The sequence below is a fragment of the Panulirus ornatus genome, chromosome 73 (assembly GCF_036320965.1).
Source record: "Panulirus ornatus isolate Po-2019 chromosome 73, ASM3632096v1, whole genome shotgun sequence".
Taxonomy (NCBI): domain Eukaryota; kingdom Metazoa; phylum Arthropoda; class Malacostraca; order Decapoda; family Palinuridae; genus Panulirus; species Panulirus ornatus.
In genome coordinates, this window is record NC_092296.1 from 7,518,614 (window position 1) to 7,540,900 (window position 22,287).

Genomic DNA, 22,287 nt, shown 5'->3' on the forward strand with positions numbered 1-22,287 from the left:
GTCGTTAGAAAGAATATTTGGTGCCTCGTTGGCGGAAGGGGGTCAAAGTTTCAGTCGTTAGAAAGAATATTTGGTGCCTAGTTGGCGGAAGGGGGTCAAAGTTTCAGTCGTTAGAAAGAATATTTGGTGCCTAGTTGGCGGAAGGGGGTCAAAGTTTCAGTCGTTAGAAAGAATATTTGGTGCCTAGTTGGCAGAAGGGGGTCAAAGGTTATATGGGAGACCAGAGTGTAGGAGGTCACTGGTAAGAAGCCACACTGTAGGAACGGTATAGGCAAACATGGTATGATCAGAGTGGGAGAACATCAGTGGGTAAAAATACCACTAGGAAGACATAGAAAGGTTCAGTACACTAAGGAGATCAATCTTGACCTTCAGTGGAAGAGGTACTACTGTGGACGAATGTGAGGAAAGATTATTCGAGGTTTAATCAAAGAGTTTACCGATGAGGGAAGATAAGGGGAAACAGCGAGGGAAGTGCCACCTTGCAGAACACCATATGAAAAAAAAAGATATTACATTATGTTAAGATTATGTGATATTACAGATCATGGCAATATCCGTTCAGTAATAGAAGGAGATCAAGTCTCAACACAGATAAATAATTAATGATAATAAAAATCATATGACAAGAATGATAACAATAATTACTGCATATCAACTTGTAAGAGAGACAATGACTGATAGTGAACAATGTTAATTACAGTAATTGATAAAGATTTATAATAATGACAGTAATGAAGGATGATAGTGCCAATAAAGCAAATCATAAGGTCCGTTAATGAAGATTACATTAAATGTAACTTATAATGATAATTAGAACAGATAGAAGAAATTAAGTGGCTAATCTGAGGTATTATCTGTTTCAAGAGACGCTATGGCGCTATTACCTCGTGTGAACTGAACCCCACAGAGTTTACAGATGTGGAAAATGTATGTTGGTGCGAGAGATGAAACTGTACAGAACAATTCTAACAAGTGCACGGTGGTTGCAGAGGTCAGGTTTTGTATAGAATTAACCTTCCTTTATATATATGCTCTCCTGGTATGGTCCTCTTCATAACGACCATCAGCCAAACGTAGGTCGGAAGTTCCATTCTGGAAGATGTCTGGTTCCTCCTTGACCTTAAATGAGCTTTGTGGAAAAACGTAATTGGTCTCCTAAGTGGTAACTGCAAGGAGCTCGCTGCGCTACCCAATCAGGCCCTCCTATCTCGGGGAGAAGGGAAGGGACTGGGTGGAGGGAAGCGAGGTGGAGGTTGGGAGGTGGGAGGGAAGGAGGGAGGGCCGGTGGAGGAGGGGGGAGTACTCCACCTCGCCTCGTGAAGAAATCCAATATTTCAAAACGTTTCGAAAAGACCAGCAACTGAACCACCCAGGTTCATTCTAACCCCATTATTTATTTTTTTTTACCTTTAACCCAGATGGCATGAACGTTGCATTACGTGTATGTCACAGAGCGTAGCAAAAGTCTTGATATTCCGACGCTGGCACCTGAACTAATGGGATTTTAATTCTATCTCACAGTCGACAGACTCGACTGGGCCGCTGTGGTTTGCCCATGAAAGCTCAGTGTGTTGGCAACTGTTGTGGTGTGAGGAGCTACGTAGCGCGGGAGGTGAACATCGTGTTTGACGTGTATTTTTTAGTGTCAAATACACCGGGCCTATTATCACATGCCCAAAATTACAATGGTATGTTAACAATGTGATTTACTGTTTATTTGTTCTTATAGTTCTTATGTGCGAAGGCAAGTTAATGCGAATAATATTGGATTCACACTCATGAACGGTAAGCTGAAGTGAAAGTAATTTTTAAAAGTTTCTAAGGTTCACGTCCAGATAATGTTTCAATGTATATTTTGAGTGTCTTTTCTCTTTTACCTGTACCACGAACCGAGGTTTATATTTGAGACAATATGTACATTATCACAGAAAGGTATATATATTTTTTTTTGCAGAGAATGTTCCGTAATATGTCAAGTTTTAGGATAATATGTTTAAGTGAGAATAATACTCCTGTTAGCCAGGTCATTATTATTAATTACAACATACGCTTTGCTGAAGTTTTAAGGTGAAAATAATTTCTATTTGCGTCTCATGAACCAGCTTCGCTCATATGATTCGATCGGTCTGTTAAACTATTATCATGTTGCATTATGACCCATTTTTAATGATCAGTTTAAAGTCAAATGAACTCGTTGGGTGATAAGTATACTTGTGGAACTAAATAACGCACTTATTTTTTTTTTTTTTTTAAGGAAACATGATTCAGACAAGTGAATGGTGCTTAAAATATTTAATGAAGCTTCGAAACAACTATTCGACCATTAGATCTAGCACGTCCAACAGAGCGAAGTGTTAAGTTTGAGCAGCATAACAACGATCCTTTGGACTCGAACCAAAGGATCTATGTTGAAATCAAGGGAGGAAATACGGATGAATTCTCAGATTAAATTACCATAGTCAACACAATACAAATAGACTAGGTAACTACCTGTTACACCAGGGATTTCCTAACGGCGGACAATCCAGTAAACGCTCGTTTACATACAGGATATAAACAAACATTAACGTTACCTGGAACTGGTGAATGAGGTGTGGCTCCGCCTCCACACCTTAGTATGGAACCCAAAGTGCGTTGTACATCTACTGATTAGTCAGGCTGTTTGAGAATGTACTCCGCAGGCCTACGCAATACTGACGTGATGGAAACTTAGTCTACATCGTTTTCCAATGTCTAATGTTTTAGAAACATGCAGTGGTATCGGGCATTAGGTAATTATATTATTTCCTCTTACTGTATGTATGGTATATTTTGCATAGAATGGCGATATTTTACAGTCGTCATATGGGCACGAGTCGTGCACCATACATACAAAAGAACGGAAGAGATGAATGTGATGGACCTAGAGTGCTTGAGGACAATATGTGGTGTGAGGAAGGTTAATTGTGTGAGGAATGATACTTTAAGAGAAACGTGTGCTGAAGTAGTGGACATACGGCCAGGGTGAGTGAACAGAATAACTGTGAGGACGTACAGAACAGAAATAACGTGAGCGAGGGGAGGAGAGACCGACAAGATAAAAGGATGTTGTGGAAAAAAGTCTTTGAGCTATTTGGTTGGAACAAGCAGGAGGGTGAAGGGCGTGCGTGGGATTGAGCGAAATTGAGCAATGTGATATAAAAGGGGCATGTGCTGTCAGTCAGCTGAGCTACGGACTGTGAAATGTTTAGGGGAAGCCACAGGAAGGTCTGTGGGTGCTTGGCTCCAGTTAGGGTGTTCTAGTTTCGGTGCATGATACATGACAGCTAAAAAAGTGGCACTGAACAAATAAGGCCGTTCTTCTTCCATTCCTGGCGCTACCTTGATACCCGGGAAACTGTTAACAAGCATGAACCAAAAAAAAAAATTAAATTTCAAGCTTCCTTATTTATCCAATTAACTAGTAATCATACGTTCCATCATTTCCCATGTGTGAGATACAGTATACATTGGTATTCCCGTCTGCCGGCCTTTTACGCAGAGCCGATGATTTCGATCGTTCGCGTTAGTTCTGGTGTTTAACTGAGCCTCGCGAAACTGGGCCAGTGTGGGCTGTGTGTGATCTTCACAAAGTGCCATGACACAGTTTGCCTCATCATCATTTCGTAGTTTGTAACTATAGCCATCACAGTAACTGTGTGTGTGTGTGTGTCCTTATCTGAACTGTAGAGTTTTGATGTAAGATGGTAGAGACAGACGTCCTATTCCAGAGTGCAGTAATAACCAGGAAGATTTCTGATGGTATCATACGGAGCGTTTTATTGAAGTCGATTTTGATGAGAAATTGTGTGGAAAAATTCCCCCAAATACGTGAGAATGTATGCTCACTGTGGCACAGTCTACAACGTGTTGGATTTACCTACAACATCTTAGTTGTAGAACTGTTGGCAGCAACCCTGTTAGTAGTCCTTGTGTTATATATAAAGACAGCACAACCATAATGTTTAGTAAGGCATGTTCTACCATGACGTGAACTTGCAGACGAATGCAAAGCCAAAGATATTGACTACTTACATTGTGGACACATTATAGCAAGCAAACAGAATCTTTAACATTCCTACGTCGCCTTCTATGTATACCTCACATCGATTTTGGAATGGGTTTTTGCACTTTATCACGGTTACTAGAACCACATTGCTCTGTGACGCCTCTGGTCAGTCAAGCTGTTTGGAGCTGCAACTCGTACGGCGTACAAACCCCTCCAAAAAAAAAACCCTCGCTAGTCTGGTACACTCGATATTCGTACAGTTAACTTCTGAGATGTGTCACTGGGCAATTCATGATGTTTCTAATACTTGTCTGTAGTAGATTCAACAATTTGGTGCCTGGAATATACTCTATAAGTATCTGGTTGTGCATTTAATTGGCATATTACTGTGAAGAGGTTTATTGGGTTTGTTCACATTATGTGCGGTTGTAAAACTTGTTCACCGGTTGAGTTGAGGTGGGATCACGTCTGTGATAAGCACTAGCTAAACAAACCTACTTATGTGACCTTCACTGTAGGCCTAAACAGACACTGATGGCTAATTACGTTTGCAATTTTACTTGGCGAGCCTAACGCAATGTAAGGATTGTTGGAGAGAAATATTGGTTTTCTAAGAGTGGTAGAATGACTAATGAGTGACTGTGGTGTTAATTATGTATTCATTATTAACTGAATCTGCATAATTGCTAGAAAGTCCCGAAACAATATTTTTAGTATTTCTTCTGGTCATGTAAATCTCTCGATTAAAGAATATTCTGTTCATGCTTCTATTCAGAATATCTTGGAAATCATAGTCAGCAAAGAATAGCACTACTACGTAAAATTATGAATGCCTCGTAATTCAAAACGCTTGTTAGAGGTATTCACAGTGAATGACGAGTTGACTGTGTTCACTTCGTTATATATGAAGGAAATAGGGTCTTCAGATGGCATCAAGTTATTTCCTATTACTCTTAAAACACAGAATTTTTTAGAAAGTGAATCCTTTGAATTTTGATAGTTGAAAAGAAAATCTTGAAAAGTCGTATGCATTTACCGTAACGTTATTTTTGAAAGTCACCAGATAACTGTCGAAATAAAAGTCTGATACATTGTTTATTATCTCCATTTTTTTTTTTGTCAAACTGTATGAAATGATAGGTTATCGTAGTCATAAATAATAATTCTTAGTAATAATGGTGAAGCGGACAGGTAAGGCATAACAACATACTTTAACTTGGTATACGACCTCACGGTTGCGTTATCAGACCCTGTTATAAAAGTTATCTACTGTAGTTAACTGTCGAATTACCATATTGCATGTATAAAGTGTACTTGTTATATATTGTTACTGATGAACTCTAAAAGATTCTCTTGGTCGAGTTCTGAATGATTGAGTTTCCAACTTTGCTAGCTAGAAAAGTGTATATATACCTTGAACTGTGTAGGTTTTCATTTGTTCTTGCTATCCCCGACTGTTCAAGTTTCCATCACAGAGGTATTGGTAATAGTTACTTTTGTTCATCCAGTCAGAAATTTCAGGCCTTTGTTCTTTAGCTTGACTGTAATTTAATCAAGGTTTGCCAGGTAAGGTGTAAGAATTATGTCCAGGTTAGAAATTTACCAAACGAAGTGATTTTCATTCTCATAATCAAAGCATTTTTTCCTCTCATTCTTCTTTCGTTGTCCTCATAATTTTGTCCTTTGGTTGTGTATTTATCTTCGTTCTCGTAACTTTCTCCATCATTCCCTTCCTTCCGTTCAACTTACCATTTTCTTGTTCAACTGTACACTGAACTTTTTTCTATTATATACATATTTGTTTGCTAATAGTATATATATGTGTCAGTTCACGAGGCCATAACCTACAAAATCACCTATTATATAAATATTTGTTTGCAAATAGTATATATATGTGTTAGTTCACGTAGCCATAACCTACAAAATCACCTATTATATACATATTTGGTTGCAAATAGTATATATATGTGTTAGTTCACGTAGCCATAACCTACAAAATCACCTATTATATACATATTTGGTTGCTAATAGTATATTTATTTGTCAGTTCACGTAGCCATAACCTACAAAATCACCTATTATATACATATTTGATTGCTAATAGTATATATATGTGTTAGTTCACGCAGCCATAACCTACAAAATCACCTATTATATACATATTTGGTTGCTAGTAGTATATATATGTGTTAGTTCACGCAGCCATAACCTACAAAATCACCTTTATTTGTCGTTATTACGTACGTTCCATTTGTCTTAAACAAAACCAAATCTTGCTTCCCCACTTAGTTCATTATCCTTATGACTTATATAAACACAGTAACATAGTTTATCACACTAGTTACCTGGTTTATCACCCTTGTGATTGGTTCAACAGCAGCACCTTAATTCTAAGCACCTCATCACTTCATCACCGGTTGTAAAATCACTTCATCATTCTTGTAAATTTTGTTTATAATATTTACAATCCGTCCCGAAGACTCGTATCTCTTTTCTTTTTTTACTCGTATAACTTGCCTGTCATCCTCGGAATTATTATATGATCAGCTTTATTAGATATGTTTATTAGCCTCATAGCTTTTTCAGGTGTTTGTAAAGTTCGTAAAGTTTGTAAAGTTCTTGCCGGGTTTAATCCCCGGAAGGTTTATGATGTTCCACTATGTCTTCTTCTTTTGAGGATCATGGTCTAACATTGCTTCGTCATGAGGATCTTGATGTGAATCAAGCCTTCAGCAATTTCATTTGGTTCCCTGGGGTCTTCTAGCGGATCTTGGCTCGGTTCATTCTTCCTAGGACGTCGGTCTTTCTGTATGTAAGTCTCTCTGTAAGATTTTGATACCAGCGGGTTTCTAGCAGGAGGGAGGGCTGGTTTAGCGAAAGAAGCAAATACAATACCTGGACCGCTTCTTTCTGTATGTAAGTCTCTCTGTAAGATTTTGATACCAGCGGGTTTCTAGCAGGAGGGAGGGCTGGTTTAGCGAAAGAAGCAAATACAATACCTGGACCGCTGGTCTGTTTTAGAGAAACGTGATTCCAGGTGACTCCCAGCTATGGTAGATCCTCCAAGAAAAAAATCTTTTGTTCTGCTGTGCCTTCGTCCCTGTTTTCCAGGGAGGGTGGCAGGCGGCCCTCAGGTCTAAGTTAGTCTCAAATTGTTCTTAGTTTGATGTGGACGCCCGTGAACCCTACAGAAGGATACTGACCTCCCTCCTTCTCACACCTTCTAGGAAGACCTTGGTGTACACCTGCTACCTCTGGTAAGATTCTGGTCCCTAGATTGCCAATGCAGGTTCTTGAGTCAGCGGACTCGACATTTCCCATACGAGAACTTCCCTCCCATGCAAGGACCACCCTCACATGCAAGGGCCTCCCTCCCATGCAAGGACCTTTCCCCATGCGAGCACCTCCCTCCCATTAACTTCCATCTTAGATATACGTCTTAGTGAAGGGCACACTGAAGAGCTGCTGTCAATTCGTGATAACGCTCTTGTATCTGGACTTCTCTGAAAGTAGAGTTTTTATGTACTGTGCGTTTCCGGTGCTTGAAGCCTTTTGGTTTCCACTCACTCTTCAAAAACTCACTGGACGCCTGTGTAAAAAGTGCACCTGGCCCAACCTGGTTTTGGAGAGTACGCAGTCTGCGTAGGTTGAGGTGTGAGGACCAATGAACCCCCTTCTGTCCCAGACAGAGTTGTTGAGTTAGAGGACCCATCCAAACCAGCAGTGTTAGATATGATGTACGTTAAGAATCATCCCTCCTCGTAGTTTTCCTGGAGGAGCTCCTCCCAGTTCTTCCACTCCAGGAAGGAAACTCGTTGATGCTGGTAGAGAGGCGGAGCTGCAAGTACCACACTCCGGCGGAAGTGTGTGTGGTGTAGGAGACAGGCTGGCCAAGTTGGCTGGAGAATTCAATGAGGCGTCACGTTGTGATCTTTGCCAATGCCGAAGCGCGTGTTGCTTTTGTTGTCATCTTGAACATCAGCAGTCTTGTTTCCGATGGATTTTATCACGTTACCAAAGGCTATGACTAGTGATGATATAAAGGGGTTACTAGTGATATACGTATGTGCCATTATTTTCCATATAATCAAATCATAATGAAGACAGCTGGATGTAAGTGACAGATGAGCCTCCAGAACAGCTATCAAGTTTGCTTTTTGGTAAAGTTCCTTGTTTATCTAATGCTCAGTTGTCTGCATGTCTCGTTACTGAAGCTTTGATGGGCAGGTTTTTCTCCCGTGCTCCTCCTGAAACGTTTGCTCATAGAGGGAATGTGAGCAATGAGGGAACCATTGATACTGGAGTTACATATGCTTTAGTAGATTATTTCTCGTTTATTTTGTGGTTCTGAGTTTCTTCGTTTACATTTTTGGCTTCGACAGGTTTTACCACATTTGACTTGTTGTCTTTGTGGGTTTACCAAATTTCAGTCGTAGTTTCGCTGGACTGAACCCATTTTGATTCAGTGTCGATGCTTCGGTGTACTTGGGTCTTGGCTTCCCTGACCACAGTCTCCTTTAGTTGTGTTGGGTTAACCAGGTTTTACGTATGGATTTCAGTGGGGATTCCTGGTTAGACCTATGGTTTCAATGGGGATTCCTGGCTAGACCTATGGTTTCAATGGGGATTCCTGGTTAGACCTATGGTTTCAATGGGGATTCCTGGCTAGACCTATGGTTTCAATGGGGATTCCTGGCTAGACCTATGGTTTCAATGGGGATTCCTGGCTAGACCTATGGTTTCAATGGGGATTCCTGGCTAGACCTATGGTTTCAATGGGGATTCCTGACTGTGCCTGTGGTTTCAATGGGGATGCTAGATTATACCTCTGCTTTCATTGGGGATGGCAGACTATACCCATGATTTTGATAGGTATTTTAGATTATAACTATGGTTTCAGTAGGGATTTCCGGTTATAACTATGGGTTTAACGAGTATTTCAGGTTATGAATATGGTTTCAATCATTTTTTTCAGGTTTTACTTGTAATATCGATAGGTTTTCTAAGTTTCACTTGTTCTGAGTTTCTTCCAATTTCGCTTGTAGTTTCCATGCTTTCTCATGAGACAGTATCTACTACACTTGTTAGCATCCACTTAGGCCAGGCCAATATTCTTGTGTTGGGGGGTTCGGTATATGGATGGAACCATTGGCTTTGTTTATCACTATACTTTCGACTAGATTTCATTGGCATCCTTCTTAGAATTAGAGAACATTGTACAATGATTTTGTTCTTGCTCTCTGTTGCATTGTAAGGAACATCATTCTTAGACAACTGTTGGGTTGGAGAGAGACATACACCATACTTAAGACTCATCAGATACCTCTTTTCGTTTTCACTTTATCAGTAAATATATACCTGATATTATACCATCACACACGACACAAACATGCCTCTAAAGCACCGCCGGACATATATTTGACTACGCCACTGCCCCACACATACCTGTTTCCACCATACTGCTGGACACAAGAGGCTTAACACTAGACACATGTTTGACTCTTCACCATCGCCAGACTCAAACCTGACCGTAACAACACTACACAAGAGCCAACGCATCCACTTGATACACACCTGACTCAACCCGATGCCTCTGGACATACACCTGTTTCTCCACAACCTCTGGGTATGCACCTGACTCACGGCACCACTGGACACACATCTGGTTATAGCCTTGTCTAGTGAGTCAACACATTATTATTCAAGGGGAGATGAGGTTAATTCCCCATCAAATGAGGTGAGGCTGCAGGTCTGTTGCAACATTTGCTAACTTAGGAAACTGAGACGTTGGTATGCAAATGAAGAAAAGGCCCCGTGTGGCCTTCGATAGTTAGGAGGGACGGGATTATCACCCCTGAGTATTAGAGTCATACGGTAGAGAATTACTGTGTTCAAACCATGATGTTATGGTTCGTTATAATTACTCTGTTGTTGAGCTTTTACATTAGTGGCTTTGTGACAATAGTAATGACAGGGTGTTGAGTTATCCCTCATGGTTCTGTGTGACTGTTTAACTAAGGATGGAAAGTCCTCTTTTACAGCCTCGGACCAGGTGATGAGAGAGGAGAAATAGCGAACCAGTTATTAGCATGTTGTTACGATCACTGCAATTTTTCGCTTCTTTTTTTTTTTGCATCTCGTTGGTGGACAGTCCATGTGGGCTTTAACGTAACATTGTTTATTTCATTTTCCTTTGATTTTCGTTTTTCGTTTCGTCGTAGAGAATATCTGATTATAAAGTTGTATTTCTTAGGAGGCATACGTGATGCCCTGCTACTCCTTCGTCAATTTTTCGCTTCTTTGTTTTTTTGCATGTCGTTGGTGGACAGTCCATGTGGGCTTCAACGTAACATTATGTTGATTTTATTTTCCTTTGATTTTCGTTTTTCGTATCCGTCTTAGAGAATATATGATCATAAAGTTGTATTTCTTAAGGAGGCATACGTGATGCCCTGCTACTCCTTCGTCTGTAGCAGCTGAAGTTAAGGCCACTAGTAAATCTTAGTGTATTAATCTACATCTAACCAGCAATTTAGGACATGTAACCCCTAATTTCCAAAGCTCACCTCTGTCTCTATATAAAGCCAACACAATTTACAAAGAACTGGATTCACATTTACACAGTGAGCTCGTTATTTACAGAATATATCTCCAATTTACGAAATGAAACCTTGCCATAGACGTCTATTCTCAATCTAACGACTGAATGGCGTATATGACATAGGGTTTAGACATCACCCTGGCCATTGTGTGAGGCTGAAAGTTATTAACTAAGGCGGCTCCGAGACTAATTTGAATACGAATGTAATTTCTCAATAAACATGTCTGGTAGGGAGAGCTGAAGCCTGATGGTGGACTGAGATACCAAGGGCCCAGATGCCATAGGAAGATGCCTCGGCTCCTCGAGTTTGATGGAGAGGCTGAGAGATGGTAGGATGTCTCCCAAGGAGGAGGAGGAGGAGATGGAAGGATGGTTTGGGAGATAAGGTACGAGTCAGGAGAGAGAGAAAGCGAGAAGAGATGAACGAGGCGGAGGGATAAGATGCCATATCACAGTAGATGTGAATGGGTAACAGATGGTTCGTTAACGATGGTGGTGGTGATAATACAGGAGGCTAACAGGCAGTTACTATCAATCCTCACCCATTTCACTATATATAAATGAATATATATATATATATTTTTTTTTTTCCAAAAGAGGGAACAGAAGGGGGGCCAGGTGAGGATATTCCCTCAAAGGCCCAGTCCTCTGTTCTCAACGCTACCTCGCTAATGCGGGAAATGGCGAATAGTATGAAATGAAATATATATATATATATATATATATATATATATATATATATATATATATATATGGAAAGGAATATTGGAAAGAACAAGAATGCTTGGATCTGTATACAAAGTTGCCTTTGCATTCCATTATTTGCCTTAGTATAAACCTTTAACCCATACACTAGGCAAACATGCTCCTTGACACCAGAGAAAAAGTTAGAGGAAGAACTAATGAATCCGTCAAGGTACATTGGATATATAGCGGATTGATATCAATCTTTTATTAATATTGTTTTTGAATCCCAAGAACCGAGAGTGTGGACAGGGGCTCCCTACCAGTCACTGTAAACACTGTGATTAATTCATGCACTGTCGTCTTCGTCAGTGACACCGCAAAAGGTGGCCTTTCCGTTTCTTGTTTGTGCACAAGTACAGTGAACAACTGAATAAATTTGTCTGGTCATTTTTCTGGCTCTTGAGTGGGTAGGGAACGCGTTGTAGACATAACCAAACGATACAAACACGCGCCTTCTTCTCTGATCATATTCTTTCGATCATTCTCTCGTGTTCTCGGTTATCGTTCATCAAAGTGGACACTTCAAATTAACAAACATTGATAGAATTGTAAATTTTTTAAGTTGACATGTCTAACTACGTATCTCTTTAGGTATCATCGTCATCACTTTATATATATATATATATATATATATATATATATATATATATATATATATATATATATATATATATATATATATATACTGCATGTATAATGATATTAGTACTAATCATAGTGATAATTGCAATGAAGATAATGATAATGATAGTAATAATAATAGTATTGATCCAAGACTAAAACCTTCAGTACAGTGTATATCTTTCAGTGCATAATGGGGTGACAATGGAGTGTGCAAAACAGATGCATATTAATGCACACAATCAGGTCGAGATGTCTGAAGCAGATGTAAAGAGCTGTTGTGGTCTGGGCAAGGGAGACGGGGCTGAATCATTTGTTTCCTTCGTGGTCGTAACGTTGACTGTCATCAGACAGATGGTCATAACTAGGCTCCTATTTAAGCCCATGTTATTTGCGTCACTGTCAGAGGTTCATGGGTCATTTTCCTACAGCTCCAAGAGCACCTCAAGATGTGATGTGTCCTCCTGCTGGGGCTACTTTTGCGTCTCGGACGTCATACCGTGTATTGAGTTATGGAACTCGTCGCTTCATGCAATGGATAATTAGCCGATTCTCTCTTACGCCTTCAAGCGAAGACCATGAATCCGCTGCTCATAAGGGGAGGGTGTGAGGGCGTCCAGAAGGGTGAGAGTCCCGGCCTCGGAGAGTGCGAGGATCGACCAGTTGGGCGTATGGTGGCAAACTACTTAATTTCCGTCGATACCTTCCACCACTCCCTTGAACCTGATGGACCAAAACAGGACCACACAGTTTACATCTCCACATTAAGAGCCGCGGTGTATTCATCGACCAACACTTACTCTGTAAGGTCAGCGTGAGTTTTAGCGTTAATTGAAGTGTTTGCCTGTCGTTTTCCACCCTGAATGCGAATTCAGCGGAGGCAATAGAGTGTTTCGCAGCGTTCAAACGCGTTTGTCCGTCAAGTGCAAGGAAGCAACAGACTCTCCTTATATGTGAGGGAGGAGGAGGAGGAGGTCTGTGCGAGCATGGACGGCCTCCTAAGGTAAACCATTGGTGACGTGTCTAGTTTCTTGCCGTTCGTTTCTATCATTAAAATCAACATGATTCTTTACGGTTGCTTATCCTGCCTTTCTCTGATCTTTTATTACCTTTTTACCTCTGTTTTTCCTTCTTGTTATTGTTATTATTATTAGGATTATTCTGTTTTCTTCGAAGTTTTGTTGTGGTGGGCGAGAGCAAGGTTTCCCTTGGCCAAGGCTGGGCCACAGCTGTGTTGACGAGAAGCGTCGAACGGAAAGTCTTTGTTGTGTTCGAACAGATGAAAAAAACTCAGGCTGGATACCAGGGTAGAGAAAGACGTCACCATATCAGAGAAGATGTTGTTTCAAACATCTTGAGAGTAATCATGTTTGATGACCTTTTAGCAAACATACACACACAAAAAACAATCTTTTTAGGACGATGGCTGGATGGATTGTACGAACCTCTAAGACGCGAGGCAGAACCATTGATCATACTCCTCAAAGCATTATACACATTTCAGACTATCATGCTGTTGTGTGCTCACATCATTCTCGAAATTGGGAGAGATTAAGGAGGCCGAAAGTGTGTGAATGTCATACTCAGTGTACGGTGTCTTTATCGAACATCAGAATGACTGGAAATGCCTTTCCAGGAAGTAGACTGGAGTGATAACTCATAGTTTACATATAACAAATCGTAGAGGGTGTTGTTTTCATTCTTCGTTTGGAAAGATAAACAGGTTGGCGTGACTGGTATATGAGAAGACTTTCTGAAATAACACTATTAACTCACAGGCTGTCATATCAACATAGAGAGAAGACGTGTAAACAACCTGGGCACAAACATGTTCAAATTACACCATACAAGTACGAGAAACACTGTACGTTTCCGTAGAGAAAATCACTAAACTATTGATTAAGAGTGTACGTAGCCGACCTGGTTATAGAGAGTACGTAAACTGTGATACGCGACCCTAAACAGCCTAACTGATCAGAGGAGCAACAGATAAACCAGGTTTCAGAACGACGCTTCACCATCATTGTCATATATATATTTATATATATCTACCGCATCTGTCTTATCATATGCACGGACGCATGACCTCGTAAGTTGAAGATACCCTCTAACACACACAAACACACACACACTGCGCAACACACGTAGTTCCCCATTAGCGACCCAGCGAACTGGCAACTGTTGCCTCCAAGTGGGCCCAGCCAGCCTCCAGGAGAATGAATGAAGCCCTGGTGCATATAAGGGCCAGCAAGCAAACACACTCACGCCCAAACAAGGCGGCCGTGGGCGAGGAGCACCGTACGTGTGTGTCATGAAAACTGCTGGTGAATAGGTAGGTGAGGACAAGGGTTTCCATCAGCGCTCTCAGACAGACGGAATGGATGTTCCGAGGCAATGAAGCAAATGGGGTACAGATACCTTTATTATACCGAAGCAAGACGAACCTGTGTTTTCAAACAATGAAGCAGTATCATAGGCTTCAACCCCCATGCTATGCTGAGCATAACAATGCTTTAGGAAGTTATAATGTGGCACTTATTGTTTGAAAGTCCAAGATGGTGAGAAAAGATAAAGCAGATATGAAATAGATAAAAAAACAGACCGAAGTATCGAGTAAGAGAGTAATGAAAGTCACGTCTGGATATAAGTTAAAGGCAAGAGTGTTTCTGGGTAATCAATGCAAACAAAGGGTTTGAACACCTTACCAAATCCAGAAGAAATAGTGTGAAAAAGTATAGAAGTTGGAGTAGAATGTCAAGTTGAGATTATCACACGAAAGAAAGAAAAGACAGTGTTTTGCAGAGGAGGAGTATGAATGCAGTTCACTCCCTTCGCCAAACCAGTGCCATGAAACCAATGAAGCTGTCAAACAGGTGGTGGTGGTGCTTCAGTTGAATCGTTTCATTGAAGACCCAAAAAAAAATATATGGATCCAAGCAATGAAGCATATATCCGATGGTGAGTGATCGTTGTAGGATAATGTAGCAACAGACAACACTACGAGGAAGAGACTCTATTAACAGAGCCAAAGGAAGACGAATGAACTACGTGCGAGTGTGAAGCAGATGGCCAACAAATGACTGACTCATTCGCTGTCACGAAGCTCCGAGACGCGCTGGGAAATCTCATTGCATCGAGGCAAAGACCCGCTTCATCATCGATAGAAATTGATGGTTTTGGGTTGAATTTATCACCTCCGGCGGGGTAAGAATTTGACGAAAACGATTGATAATAACCACAGCCGGGGTTGGAACGTTGCGAAGTGAAATTTATGGACTCCCGAGCGTGAAGTGATTGCTCGAGCTGGACGGCATATGGTCGCGCTGCCGGGAGGTGTAGAACGACCAGGATGGAAACATGGTCTTGACCACACACTCACACACACACATACGTGTATATATATATATATATATATATATAATATATATGCACGAACAAAGTGCATACGAACGGGCAACTTCATAGAACATACAAACCTCCAACAGCCAGGATCGAACCCGGGACCCCTGTGCAACAGGCGGGAGTGCTACCGCTAGGCTATGGGCCTGGCTAATAGGAAATTATTCGAATACTAAAGAAACCATATGCAAGATTACGTGTAGGTTAGTATGACTGCTAAACAGCAGAACTAGTGAGAACGACTTGAACCTCTGACGCTGTTTTTTGGAGCACAAACGGAAAAAAATGTATACATGGACCTGGAATGTATGGTCTCGCATCAGTATTCATAGCTCTCTCACAGTTGGTAAGGTAGTCGTTAATTTAGAACACTGATGTCTTCCACTGTTGGTGCGATGGATACTGAACAACGTAGTTACTAACTCAACTAAACTCAAAACTCACCAGAGATACAAAACAAATTGTGTCAACATCTAGGAATCAAGTAAGTCAAAATCATAGTGCACAAGTGATATGAAGATATCATGGACACGCCTCAGTGGACAGATTGAAACCCTCGCTCGACACGTGATCATGGTGTACAGCCGAGTTGTGGAGGTGTGCCGGCATAAGAATTGCTGCCGCGAACAGGCTGAATGACCAGAGGAACAACTTTCCTAGAGTAAGGAGAGGCAGGGTGGACTTGGCTCCTCCGGCAGAAACCGTTGGGAAATGAGTTGAAAACAGCTGATCCCTCCTTGACGAGCTAACGAGCATGACCGAGCGAGACGACCTGATTGGAAAGGACTGACTGGGTGACGAAAAGACTGGTTAGAGGCGATGGTATGGGATGACACAAGTTGTGGTGAGGAAGGGTAGTGGTTGTGAGAGGACTTCCTTCCATACTCGGTGTTCTGTGTATGGTACTAGGTGAAGTGTGAGTAGTGTAAGGGTTATTAACAGTTTACTGCGGAGGCTAGGTTAACTGGCAGTTCGCTCTATCTGCTCTGTAACGGTAAGATGTGGCGTGCGCAAGGTGCGAATACTAACTTTTTCGTTGTGTCCATACGTAAGTACATATAGACAAGCGTGCATCTGTACATACATATAAAGACTATGTACTAAAAGGATTAATAGTCTCCCCAATAAGCATTTGAGCAATCCTTAGACTTGATTAATTGTTTGTTTCGGTTGTAGTCGAGTGTACCAAAGTGGGATGAGTGGCAGTCCTTTCCCTCTGGAAGACCACCTCCTCCTGCTTCAAGGACTCGCTTTCTAATCGAATTTGGTCACGTACGGGAAAAGCATTATAATTAAGCTATGATTAATTTCAGGGTAATTATAGGGTAGACTAATCACCATCATTCATAGCTTCGTGCCTTGGATGCTGGGATCTCTTGACCTTGGGTAATATGACCATCAAGGAGGAGAAGGAAGTCACTAGATGGATGAAGGAAGGGCGCAAGGGTGACCTTCCTTGATGACGTAGTTAAAAAGAGAGGAAATTCGTCAAGGGTGAGAGAGAGAAGTGGTCTTAGGGACAGATGTGAATGGAAAAAAGAAGTTTGGGTGAAAATTAGTTGATGGCAAGGTAGACCCATGGTACAGAAAGCTAAGAGGAAGGGTGCGATGAGGTAAATAAGATGGAATAAGACGGAAAGGGATGTGGAAGGGATGAGTTGTATGTGTAAAGTTGGGTTAACATGAGGGTCAAAGGTGACAAGGGAGAGAAGGAATATTTGTGAAATATTTAAGTGGAAAAGGCAGTAACATGGAAGACAAAACGGATACAGGGAAAACTAGGAGAATGAAGCAGTGGAAACAGTTTTAAAGAATAATACTAAAATGATTTTTTCTTGTTTAGCTTCAACTTGACTTACATAAGTTCCCCCTGAGTCTGAGGTGGGGGTAAGGAAGTCTTTTGAATCAGACCAATCAGTTGGTGTATTGTTAATTTCGGTATACGGGCTGGTGAAGTATAGCTAACCTCTATATCACGGGCTTGTGAAGTATAGCTAGCTAGCCTCTATATCATACGTGATTCTATAGTAATCAAGGTTCTTCCATCTTGCAATATATTCTGCTTTTTTATACGTTGATTCGGGTTCATGACAGTCATTATAGAATACGTTTCATTGACAGGCTTCACATATCATGCTGGGGCATGGAATGCTTATTACATTTCCGAACGCTGCTCATGAATCCAGATAATACGTCCCTGTTAAAGAACTTCGTCGTTGTTAAGAAAGATTCGTAATGCATGAGAGAGAGAGAGAGAGAGAGAGAGAGAGAGAGAGAGAGAGAGAGAGAGAGAGAGAGAGAAGCACATCAGCTCACTGCGGAAGCTGGAATGCTACAAGTGTGAGGGACGTGAAATTCATTCTCAACTCCTTGGATTAGATCATCTCTTGCTGTAACAGTGAACTACAGTCGACATAGAGAAATTAAGGGTACCAGAGGCGAGCGGAATCTCGCCCTGGGTACAATTGTTGCTTACTCTCTCAAGGGAAAGACACATTCAACCACTGTGCCATAACGTTGAAAATACTAGCCACTGAAGTTGCCCTTTAACCTCTCCCGTAGCTTTGATATTATCTTGCCCACGACGCTCACGAAGTTGCAAGCCAGGTATGTGAGGATAGTCGTGTGTGTGTGTGTGTGTGTGTGTGTGTAACGTCCTCAGGTACAGCAGTATCAGTGTGTCTCACCCAGAGCATAATGCGGTAGCTTTAAATCTCTAAGGAGTGAAGTGGTATAATTTACTAGCATCATTGACCTGTCTATCTCCCTCTCCTTCGTCAGGATGACGTATTAGACCACGAGTTCCTCATTTTCCATCAACATAATCATCATCTTTACCCTCGTAGCAAGATGGAGTATCATCAATACCATGGGATATTTATCACCTCACCTTCTTCATGACACTATCGCCATCATCATCAATGGCATACACCATGAAGGTGGCCATTACGTGCCTCCTAGCACCATACATCAGTAGTGATGACGGTCGCTAAAGTGTCGTTCATTTGCCTCGTGACTATGGCACGTAAATCCAAGTCAAAGAAATACAGGATTCATGTGTAGTTCATGTAAGGTAGTCTCTACCTCGGTTTAATGCCTATATATCCAGCTAAATCTCCAGGTCCTTCATCCCACAGGGGGTGAACTGGACTGAGTCTCTCTCACTCTCTCTCTCTCTCTCTCTCTCTCTCTCTCTCTCTCTCTCTCTCTCTCTCTCTCTCTCTCTCTCTCTCTCTCTCTCTCTCTCTCTAACATTTTTATACCACTTAACCTCCTCGTCTGCCAGCTCGGAGAAGGGGGGTGGTGTTGTGGGGTTGGACTGGACTGGACTGAGTCTCTCTCTCTCTCTCTCTCTCTCTCTCTCTCTCTCTCTCTCTCTCTCTCTCTCTCTCTCTCTCCCCCTCTCTCTAACATTTATGTACCACTTAACCTCCTCGTCTGCCAGCTCGGAGAAGGGGGGTGGTGGTGTGGGGTTAACTGAACGACTCTCTATCCGTTTTTTCTTCCCTCTCTCTCCCTTTTACAGGTGGAATTAAAAGCCAAGGTTTGCGTGGCCGCGCTGTGTGTCTGCCAGGGATCTCTCTACCCACACCATCATCACCACCAACAACACCCCACCACAACAGCCACAGCCACGACCACCACAGTCTTACACCACCACCACCACCACAGCCACCCGCCGCAGATCAAGATGCCCTCGGGTCCACATGCGTCAAGAATCGTTCGAAAGTACCGTCGCTCGCGGCTCAAGCGAGTCAAGAAGCAAGAATATAAAAAACTGAGGGACATGGTGCCCGCCCTGCAGGAGAAACCTGTCGTCTCCAAGGTCAGTGACTTCGGTATTCTCACAGTGTCTCAAGCAACACAGCTTTTTCATTCACTGTATAAAGTTAGAGGATCATATTTTCATCTTAGAATTCGGTTTTGAGAGAATTCATTATTTCATATAGTTATTCATCATCTTATTGTATTAATTCATCAATTTCCCTTGAAATGATGATTATTATTACATATGATAGATTGCTATATCCCTTCATGTACGTGTGTATATATGTATATGTCTGTGTGTGTATATATATGTGTACATTGAGATGTATGGGTATGTATATTAGCGTGTGTGGACGTGTATGTATATACATGTGTATGTGGGCGGGTTGGGCTATTCTTTCGTCTGTTTCCTTGCGCTACCTCGCTAACGCGGGAGACAGCGACAAAGCAAAATAAATGAATAGATATGATAGATTACTGATTTTTTTTCACTACAGAAAGCTGCAGGGCTGTTTACTACGACAGAAATATCTTATATTTCCCTCTATACACTTAGATGTTGATAATTAGTTTCCAAATAATGTCAAGTAATTAGATGAATTCAGATTTACTGAAACTATTAACGACTTAATCACATTGCAGTTTTCCCCATTCTAGTTATAGATTCCACTTAGTAAACTGTCTGAAAGTTGAGAATATGAACAATTTATTATACCGACAGTGTCCTTATCTGATATACCTTATCTAATCGTATACTAGATGTTCATTTCTAATACAGTTGATGTTCTCTGTGAAGGTTAGAGTTGAGAATGTTCGTATGGTGTTATGACGTAGAAGTAATGCAAATCAGTAAAAATAGGGTTGGATAAAGGGATAATCTCATCTTAAGTTGAATGATAGAGAGACGTGATACAAAATAATCATGAATAAACATATTCTTTTTCATCATTTTTGAGAAAGGAGACAAACGAGAGTAAGATCTAAAACATATTGGATTTTGTATTGAAGGTAAGATTAATTACCTTAGCGTACCATTAGCTTCGGAAATGTGAGATTTACCAGCCAATCAATACCTTCTTTACGGGATTAACGAAGATTTTATTTGTCTTACAATCTAGAGAAGAGTTGGATATTCACTGGTATCATATTTAGATAGAAATTAGTATGAATGAAAGTGTTCACAATGACTTCTCATTGCGAGGAACCAGTCACGGATGGAGGTCCACACCAGCCTTGATTAGAAAAGGTAGTGAGTGGTGGGATGAAGAAGTAAGATTACTAGTGAAAGAGAAGAGAGAGGCATTTGGACAATTTTTGCAGGGAAAAAATGCAAATGAGTGGGAGATGTATAAAAGAAAGAGGCAGGAGGTCAAGAGAAAGGTGCAAGAGGTGAAAAAGAGGGCAAATGAGAGTTGGGGTGAGAGAGTATCATCAAATTTTAGGGAGAATAAAAAGATGTTTTGGAAGCCACGGCTGTGCCTTAAACGAGATACAGAGAGCATTATGAGAGCATTATGAGAGGGAAAACAGTGAAAGAGTAATGATAATGGTGAATTATTTACGGGCCATAATTTCCCCACATGAAATTGACCGTAAAAAATGAATTATTTAGTATAGAAGTGTTGCTGATGTCACCGGACTCACGAAATGGAAACTTTACCTTTGGCGAAGTTGTATCGTTACTAGCAGACGAAAGGAGTTTAGTCTCCCTGCTACTGATTGTAGCGCAGCCTTGGAGTCGCAGAAGCCCTGTGTAATTGGTACCCCACGTTAAATAATTTATCAAAAATAATACATGGGCGTAGCGACATACACAGAAGGAGAACTTGGACAGTAAAGATATATTTAGGCAACAGACTGGAAAGTTTACCTTGGTGAAGTTTATGGCGTGTATTTTATCTTTATCATTATGTTTAGGCTTGGAAACTCTAGCCACCTCCCTTCATAAAATGTCGCTAGTCTATCGCCAAGTTTACCTTGGTGTGCCTTATGCTCTCTGCTTTCCAAGTGTGTTATGTTCACTGTGGATCATCGTCTGTTGAGTATCAGTCACCAAATACAACTGATACTTTGAGACTTGTAGCCAACTGTTGCTCATCTTCTGATCTCTTAACATCTGTCAACCATCAGTTTAGGGATAGATCATCAGGTTCTACACCAGTTGACCATCTGTTGAGCGATGTTTCATCAGATATGACAGCTGGTATCCATAGGCTCCCAACTAACTCGAAACATTTGTTGAGGTGTAAGAGTTCGTGTCCATAGACTCTCTGTCAACCAGTACAAACACCACTACAATTGGTATATCTCGACTCGCATCTGTTCATATGTCATACGATTTCAGTTTCAGTCGTTCACTTACTCACAAGCTGTACTACATATCAATGTCAGTATTCATCCTGACTCATACATTACTCGCCTCCGACAATGACGTCCCATCATCGCCTGTCTTCAACACTCACCCTCATATAGTACCCACCTTTACTCACCCTTACTCACTACATCCATCACCCATAGCGAACCTGATTCCCTGTCTCCTCATTTCTCCCTCTCTCTCTTTCTCCCCCCGCACCAACAGGTGGAGGTGATTGAGGAAGCCATCAAGTATATAGACGAACTACACACCGCGTTAATCGAGAGGTTTCGAACCCGGGGCCTTCCTTCGACACTCAAAGGTAAGTCTCTTACACCTCCTTTGATACCTGTTTGTAGTAAACTGTTGTGATGACATGTTGTGGGGATATTCATAATGTGACCCGATATAGCGGCCACCTCTAGGGACCTGGTTGATAAAGGGAGGGATAGAGAAAGAGGGAGAAGGAGATAGAGGTAAAAGGAATAAAGACAGGAAACAAGGGAGGGTGAACGGGATAGTTGAATAGGAAAAAAGAGAGCGAAAAGGAAGGAGCAAGATGGACGGAGTGGTAGAGAGAGGGAGAGTGGGGAAAGAGCGAGCAAAACGGATGGAGTCGAAGAGAGATAAAGAGAGGGAGAATGGGGGAAGAGCTCTCTTTCTTTATCATAATGTTAGTTATGTGAGGAATTGATAACATTAACTTGATAACAACAGTTACCAAAGCCATGATCATAATCACACCAATGACCCTTAAGTCAGAGATGA

The 22,287-nt window shown here is 41.3% G+C and overlaps 1 protein-coding gene across 2 annotated transcripts in view; it reads left to right on the forward strand.

The window, feature by feature from the left end:
* The first annotated feature begins 1,450 nt into the window (after window positions 1-1,450).
* LOC139748363 (uncharacterized) overlaps window positions 1,451-22,287 on the forward strand; it is a 93,521-nt gene continuing 72,684 nt past the window's right edge. The window contains exons 1-3 of one of the 2 annotated variants that reach the window (XM_071661456.1): window positions 1,451-1,691; window positions 18,925-19,224; window positions 21,745-21,841. In XM_071661456.1, the coding sequence (XP_071517557.1) occupies window positions 1,674-1,691; window positions 18,925-19,224; window positions 21,745-21,841 (415 nt within the window). In that variant the 5' untranslated portion in view covers window positions 1,451-1,673. The remainder of the gene's footprint in view (window positions 1,692-18,924; window positions 19,225-21,744; window positions 21,842-22,287) is intronic. The other variant, XM_071661457.1, reaches the window with a different exon arrangement.